Raw genomic sequence first — 8,704 nt, forward strand, 5'->3', positions numbered from 1 at the left:
ACAAATTATATATATCGTAGGCAAGTATGAAATGCAGGCATTCCTGCAAAAGCCTAGTCATTTTCGTAATGACTAGGCAGTTTGTATAACGTTTTCATTTTTACAAAATGACTTCACACTTTTAGGCATTTGCAAAACCACCGGTAACGTGAACGTTTTTACAATATAATTCTGTCAAATGGTAATTTTATTTTGAAACAGTGTTGTAATTTAGATTATGTTTATAAAATTTATTAAATTCAAATAATGAATGCTATGAAATTATTACATCCAGTGATTCTAAACCTTTATTTTATAATAAGGAACAAATATTATTATAAAAATGTTAACTTAATTAATTAAGGAACTTAATCAAATATTTTGGACTTGAACCATTATTTCACTGAACTTACTGGAAAAACGCTATACGACGAGTTCATTGCACTAATTTGCATAAATGATAAAATAAAATTATAAAACAATTACAAAAATAAACAACATAACCTAAACTTATAATATATGGTCTGTGCCTAAATTGCAACACTGTTTCAAAATTAAATTATCCTTTACGGCAGTTTTGCAAATGCCTGAAAGTGTGTGATTTTCTAAAAATTAAAACATATAAACAGCCTAGTCATTATGAAAATGACTAGGCTTTTGCAAGAATGCCCAAAAATTGTTTTGAGGTTATGCACACTCAACCTATAGATCCATAAAGAAAATAGTCATGTTTTGTAAAAGCCTCAGCTATGCCTACGAATTATCTGATATTTTAAAATTGATTGCATCCCATCTAAAAAAAATAAAAACGAAAAATGAAGTTTCTCATGGTGGGGGAGGGGTGTGAGAGGCTAAAAAATGAAAAAGAGTGAATTCTGGGAGTGAGGGAGGGTACCTTTTAATTTATTTAACCCGTCCATAAGTGGAAAGCTTGATGCGCCACTGTCGACGCATGTGCCACTAAAAAGTGACGGCACAGTGATCATTCGTTTTCTTTTAGGTTCTACTATTTAAGTTATAGGGTCTTATCGTGCCTAAAATGATTAGCAAATTTCACCTATAGCGGCTCTTAGTCTAATACAGAAACTCTGCAGCTCCAAATTGAGGTCCACACCATGAAGCTTAGGATTCTCCGCTCTTGACCTGACACAACCGGAGGCAGAATATTGTGCACCGGTATGGTTGCATAACCGTCCTATGTGTATGATAACAGACACAATTATGCGCAGCTCCACAATGTGGCTACCCACCATTGGTACCATAGTTTAACAAATTTATTGGTTAAAGAATACAACAAAATTATGGATAATCGTCAACTTCTAGTCCACAACGACATTTCGGATATTTTTGGAAATCATCTTCGATCTGGCTTAGCTCCCTTGAAATCCGGTCAAGTGCTACATTATTCCAATTTTGACTTAAATGGCCGATGGAGAGAATAATGGGTAAGTAAGACATATCCACGTTACCATAGTTTACTGGTCATCACAGGAAAACCTGAGGGATTTGAATGTGTCCATAAGATTTGGGCAGCTCTTAATGGAATCGGAACAAACTACGGAAGATGCGCCAACTCCTTCTACAGATGAAATAAACTTCCCTCACCTTCTTGTGATTGCAGCGATGCGAGACAGATGATCAGACATATTATAGTACAAGATTACCCACGCAGAGCATAAAGAGGTGACCCCACAGAGTTCGTAATAGCAACCGAAGTATTGGTAATATATTCAGGGGCGTCATTTGATAGGATCAGGGGGCATTTGCCCCCCTGATCCTGAAAATGACTGAAATTTACAAAAAATAGATCAAGTATGTATTATGTTTGCATATATAATGTATTGTGTATATAATGCTTGCTCCCCCTACCAAAATTTCAAATGACGCCCCTGAATATATTGTATAATGTATAAATAATGTAAATTTAGTTTGTGAGCTCTGATGTAAGCCATATGCTAAATAAAAAAATAACCAGAAGAACGAACTACTATAATAGAAAATCCGACACCCTAGAGGATAAAAAGAGTTAGGAGAACAAGAACAAGAAAATTTTGAAGTTTAAATTACATTTCAACTAAAGCCAAAATTTCTATCACACTACCTGTAAATTTTCTGTACCCAATGTAGAAAGTGATGTTGCAAATTGTCATGAACTATAAGCAAAAGGACTTTATTTAGGTACCTGTTTATTGCATCGTAAAAAAGATAATAACTCAACACCCTAGAAAAGCTTAGGGTGATAACTATACAAATTTCTTCTTTTGAAATTGGAAAAGCACAAATAATCATTTATTTGAGAAATATAAACATTACGTTTGATAAAGCCAAATTTTCAAAAAGAAACTCTTTTTAATAAACGTAAACTTTATGAAAATGATATATGGATTGCCAATGTGAGCCCATTTTCAAAGGGCAAAAAGAAAAAAAAAGATTTACTCTCAAGTTATTTTGGGTCTTTTTATTTTTCCTTTTGTACGGTTTTATAATATTTATTATTGGTCCAATGAAATTCTTCAGGTTTTTAAATAAACATAACATCCAAATTCCTGGTTATTTAAAATATTTTATTATTTTTCATGTCTGAAAAATCTTTAAATGAATGAAGATATTTGACTCCCCCGTGAGCTCCGGCAGCGAGGTGTAGGGGGTTGCAACTGCACCCGCCCCTGTCCGGAAAATAGTACATAACTATCCATGTATAATTCTATATTTTATATTGGAAAGAGTTTATATAGATTTATATTGACCCCCTGAAAATAATCCTGGCGGCGTCTATGAACTTCCCGTAGGTACTTGAATCAGGAATAGATCCAGAAATTCGCGCCCATAAATACAAAAAAAAATTATTTTAATTTTTTTTTTATTTATCTCTAAATATTTTTCCTGTATATCTGTATCTTAGCTGCTAGACCAAAAGAACGGAACTTAAATTATTTGAAGATACTTACCACAAATAAAACACAAATAAAACCAGACCACATCTTCACTCTCACTGATCGAAAAACGTGCTTAAATTCAGTAACTATCACTCTCGTTTCATATTAACTAAAACGGAATTTGAAACATTGGATTATAGGATTTTATAGCCGCACCCCACTTTTGCTTGCAACGAGAATTCTTGAGTGATTTGCAAGACCAAGGTGGGGCAGCCAAAGATACTTTCACACTTTATTTTACATTAAGTTCTCTGAATCCTACACTTAGGTAGGTATGTCTAGTCCGCAATTATATGTAAACAACTAGACGAAACATTGGGTCTTTTAAAAACTATAAGCATTGTAAAATCGATACCTACTTGTTCAATTATTAAAGGCCTAGAATAAAGTAACAGCGTTAAGTACAAAAGAGGTATTTTGGCCTTCTGGTTGATTAAATTTACGCAAAATATATATTTCTGTCAGCACCCCACATGTATATGCACCCAATTTTTTTAAAATGTGCGTATATATAAATATGCACCATACATGTCAACTGCAAATAGTTTACTTGATAAACAAGGAAATATTATAGTCAATGAACAAGACATAGTGAAGAGGCGGAAAGAATATGTTAAGGAAGCATTTGATGATGATAGAAACGAAATTCAAATAGAAAATATATCGACTGGTCCAAACATAACCTTTGATGAAATGGAAAGGGCTATAAAACTATCAAAAAATAGGAAAGCAACCGCTCCAGATGAAATTTCTAGCGAAATAATCAAACTACTTGACGGTAAGGGTAAACATTCCCTTCTAAGCATTCTTAATAAAATATACGAAACATGGCTATCCCTCTATCAGGCCAATTTTATTTTAAATAGAAAAATAATTCAAAACTTGATAAGTTTTGACTTTAAAGAGCCAAACAATTAGCGCTAACCAAATGCGTACAAGTATACTCAGTGGTATATGATATACGACCGAAGGCGGGTTTGCATGCTGCAGGCATAAAAATAGCTAAAATAGCTGAAAACTTCTGAAAAACAGCTAGAAATTAGACCAGCTTTAGGCGGTCTTGCCTGCTAGAGGGATATACTAACAGACTGGCTACTGTTAACATTTGTAATGATACCGAAAAAAAAAAAAAATAAACGCCAAAGAGTGTAGCGATCATTGCACTATCAATCTCATGAGTCATGTACTAAAATTTTTCTTAAGAATACTGCACTCAATTTACAACAAAAAAGAAGTACAACTAAGCAAACTATTCCACAGTTTGGTTTCAGAAACAATCTTGGAACCAGAGAAGTATTATTCACTTTGCAGGTCATGGTTCAAAGATGTAAGGATACAGAACGAATGATATATTATATGTATTTCATCGCCTTTGAGAAGGCCTCTAACTGAGTCACCTACGACAAACTGACAGGTGTCTTGCAACAGGTGGAGATTGATGACCAAGACCTTCGTATTATCAAGAATTTGTATTGGCATCAATGTGCAAATATACGAATTGGTCAGAACATAATAGAAGTAGTGGAAATACGACGTGGAGTGAGGCAAGGGTGTATTTTTTTCTTCTTCTTCTTCTTCCTTCTTGTATGTAGGCTTTAAAGCCTGTTTCTTCTTCAATATTAACCTCCTACATTGTTTAAGTTATCGCACCATCTTTTTCTTGATCTGCCAATACTTTCATTTATGTCTTCTACATTGCATGATCTTCTTATGTTTTCGTTTCTCTCCCTATCCAACAGACTTTTCCCTGACATTCTTCGGAGTATTTTCATCTCTGTTGTTTCTGATAGTCGTCTCGTTTGAGATGTGTCAGGTCTTGTCTCCACCGTGTATGTCAATATAGGTCTAATTGCTGCTATAGAATTTCTTGCTTTTGTGTCTTGTGTTAGGTGTTTGTTTTTCCAGATTGTGTCATTAAGAGATCCCGCCGCTTTACTTGCTTTTAAGCTTTGTTGTCGTACTTCCTCTTCAACATCTCGGTAACTGGTTATATCTATTCCCAGATATCTAAACCTTGCTTCCTGCTTTATTATTTTCCCATCGATTTCGATTTTACATCGTAGTGGGTATTTAGATGTTGTCATACATTTGTTTTTTTCTGCTGATATTATCATATTGTATTTCTTGGCTGTTGTATTGAAGATGTGTGTTAGTCTTTGGGGATCGTATTGTATTTTTTTTTAATTATTTATTTTCGCTTTTCAATATTTTCTATAAAAAAATTAAATATTATTTTGTGTTCGAAAATATGTATATATTATTATTCATATTATGAAAATAGCCTTTCTACGTTTACCGATGTTGTTGATGCATACTTCAGGGTACTAAATAACTCAGGATCTAAAATCTAAATTAACAGTGACACTGAGATATACCCATCTAAAATGTATGCCATGTCTATTAACATACGATTTTTTACTTTATCGTACTATATACGTAGTATAGTATAATAGATAAAGTTATAGGATCGTGCAAAAAAAAATTTTTCAGATTTCACTTTTTTTCGACGTTTTGAGTCCCCCTGAGTATAAAAAGCAAATAAAAAAAACATGTCGGAAGTATGTACGTAGGTATGTACGTACGTACGTATGTCGCCACCGCCCAGCAAAAACTACTGGACCGATTTTGATGAAATTCAATATGAGTAAGTTTAAGAGAATTTTGTCGAGAAACTAAGCTTTTAAAAAAAACCTCTCAAAGGGGGGCCGAAATAGGGGGGTTATTTAGGGCCCATTTTTGCAAATTTTGACCGAAATGAATGAAATTCAACTCAAAGTAAGCTCATCGATAGGTAAATAAAAATACGGAATTTGACATTGCCAAATTCAAAATGGCGGCCAATATGGCCGACCGCCCACCCGACACATTTCCCTATCTATCTAAAAACTTTTTTAAGATAAGTTTAATTTGAAAATGCCGTTATATAGCCCAAAGAAGGGGCTATAAGAAGGATGTTATCGTTTTTCAGAAAAAGTTACGGGTTGCCTATATTTAAGGGGTCAAATTTTGACATAAATTTGAACTAGATTTTCTCAAAAATGGCTCCAAGGAATTTTTTTAATTTTTGATATATTTTTGATATCCTATCAGTAAATTGAATGACATTAGTCATATATCTTAGCTCCCCATAGGAGGGGAGTTATGAATTTTTTATAAAAAAATATTCGAGTGCCCGTAACTTCCTTCTTAATAGAAACTAAAATTTGAAATTTTGCAGACATATATGGTACTTTATTATCTATTATAACAATAAATTTTACCAAAAATATGGCTTCCGGTTGAACCGGAAATGAATAAAAAATCTTAATTTTTTTAGATACGCCCTGTATATTTTAACATATTTTGAAAGAATGCAAAATTTTCTTTCCAATGACATAAAATTCATTACTGTAGCTCAAAAACTCGAAAAGTTACGGTAAATAGAAATTTTGCTATAATCTTATATGTGTCCTCTCTCACGCGTTCATAGCAGAGCATTATTGTAGGGCAGTCAATGAGGGTATTTGGCTCCGAATTCCATCCTACTACATTGATGTACTTGATATTTTCACAGTAAGTAGGGAATAGCTCAAGAAACAAAATCTACCCTATATACTATGGCGCTTTTATCTTGGGGCGGTTCCCACTTCTTCAAGGGGGTGGAAAATTTGTTGGTCAAAATAAGCACGGAAGTGGCTAAACAACCTATTTCTAAGCAAAAACTGGTTTATACTTTTTTTTTTGAGAACTCAATACTTTTTGAGTTATGCGTAGTTGAAAATTGGCCATTTTCATTGAAAAATGACACCTTTTCGGACGGATTTTTTGTGAATGCATTGCTTAAAAACTATGCATCGAACTAAAAACACTATATAAAACATTTTTTAGATTATAAATAATAAAGTGATTCGTTCCTTCGTAAATGTTCTATTTATAATACAAAAAGAGATATGGTAGGTGAAAATAGTTTGTTTTTTGGTGCATGCTCAAATTGGTGTATTCAACTTGAAATAACAGAGGAACGGTAGGTTTCAGGTGTATAATGCTACCAACACCTTTTGTAGTGTTTGAAAAGGCCTTTAAAACGAGCACCGTTAAATGTCGGTTACTTACAAACTAAGCGAGATATGGTGCAAAAAAATATATGACTAATGTACTTTAAGGAAAAATGAAAAGTATATACATTTAACTCCCCATCTACCATAATTTAAATGCATTGTTTTCCTTCTACAATACCTTTTAATATATATAGTGTTATTTCTACTTTCAAAAAGTTGAACGGGTTTAAAATGAATGGTTTTTGTAAAAAATGTGATAAAATTATAGAATGAACTTTTAAATTTTCTTAAAAATCTTCCTTTTTCTCCACGTAATTCCAAAATAAAAATAAAAGGCGCCATAGTATATAGGATAGACTTTGAATTAGGAGATTGGGCTACTCCCAAAACTTCATTAAAATCCATGCAGTAGGATAGAATTTGGAGATAATATCTTGTTCTTAATCTCGCGCATTGACTGGCGTAATCGAAATAGAATGAAATGCAAATATTGTAAACTATTAATTTCTCAGAAAAATGAACTAATTTGAAATGAAAGTATGACTATAATATTCTATTGATTTATGCAATAATCTACACATCTATAGTGTGTCCCCGAAATATGGCATCGAACATTTTCTCAAATGCAGGAATTAATGATGCGTAGAACCATAAAATACTTTTAAGTACAGTAGGTGTTTCTAAAATATCAAAATAACGAGTAACTTTGTTATTTTTATAGAATTCCAGTATCTAGTACCATAACGATAAAGTTCTCGGGCGGCCCTTCCGTCCAGCGTTTTTGTAATTGCTGTTGATCGGAGTTAAACTCAATAAAACGCTAATTTGGACTTTAATTGAAGCTTTTTTCAAACCTCTTGACACTTTCTTATGGCAAGGTTAGCATCTTCGTCAACATCCACCAGTAATTATTTTACTGAAACGAACTGATTAGAATAAAAAATTGCTGCATTGAGTCATATACCACATTTACCGGGTGGCAGAGGAACATTTGGTAACCTTTCCTTATTTATACAAATGAAAAAGGCCTAATATATAGTACATTCCATGTCAAATCACTCAGGCAAAAACTTTTGGATCTCCGATTTTTCTGAAACTTGGTGTATAGCTTCTGCGGGACGTAAAAATAAGATATTGAAGGTCAAAAAGTCTTCTTCTTCTTTTTTTTTTTTTTTCTCAAAATGTTATTTTATGCAATTTTACAGTGATTTGGTGTTTATTTAAACAAATTTGAATTTTCTATCGTAAAGTACGAGTAGCAATGGAAAAAATAATATTTTAATACAAGGAACTTAAAAATGTCATTATATGGCATTATAACAAGATGCAAAACAAGTTTTTGATCAAATTTTATAGTAATTGATGGATTCGACCGTTACTTGATGGAAGTTCATTTTATCTCACAATAAAACACTGAAAAACGTTTGTTTTCTATACTTCCACAAAATTTATTACAACTATGTTATTACTACAGCTGTTTCGGCAAAGTGCCTTTCTCAAGTGATATATTTTACAATGTGTTTGCCTTTTTAAGTCTTTAACTGAAGAAGTTGAGGAGTGGGTAGCTGTTTGTCTCGAGTTGGTCATTCAGAATTATATCTGTATTTTTCAATTTATTAATTTCCATTGATTCTAAAAGTGATAGCTTAAGGCCTTTATTTTGAATATGTAGAATTTGAAACTCTTCATTGAAAGAATGATTATGATCTAGAAGGTGAAGTGCGTATGTAGAAGTGTCTGTTTTTCTATTGT

The 8,704-nt window shown here is 32.8% G+C and overlaps 1 protein-coding gene across 1 annotated transcript in view; it reads right to left on the reverse strand.

Moving 5' to 3' along the window:
• The window catches only part of LOC114326148 (tyrosine-protein phosphatase non-receptor type 23-like), a 65,557-nt gene extending 62,466 nt beyond the window's left edge, over window positions 1-3,091 (reverse strand). Inside the window, exon 1 of the mRNA XM_028274398.2 lies at window positions 2,928-3,091. Within this exon, the coding sequence (XP_028130199.2) occupies window positions 2,928-2,960 (33 nt within the window). The 5' untranslated portion in view covers window positions 2,961-3,091. The remainder of the gene's footprint in view (window positions 1-2,927) is intronic.
• Between the last annotated feature and the right edge of the window lie 5,613 nt (window positions 3,092-8,704).

This window comes from Diabrotica virgifera, chromosome 5 (genome assembly GCF_917563875.1).
Source record: "Diabrotica virgifera virgifera chromosome 5, PGI_DIABVI_V3a".
Taxonomy (NCBI): domain Eukaryota; kingdom Metazoa; phylum Arthropoda; class Insecta; order Coleoptera; family Chrysomelidae; genus Diabrotica; species Diabrotica virgifera.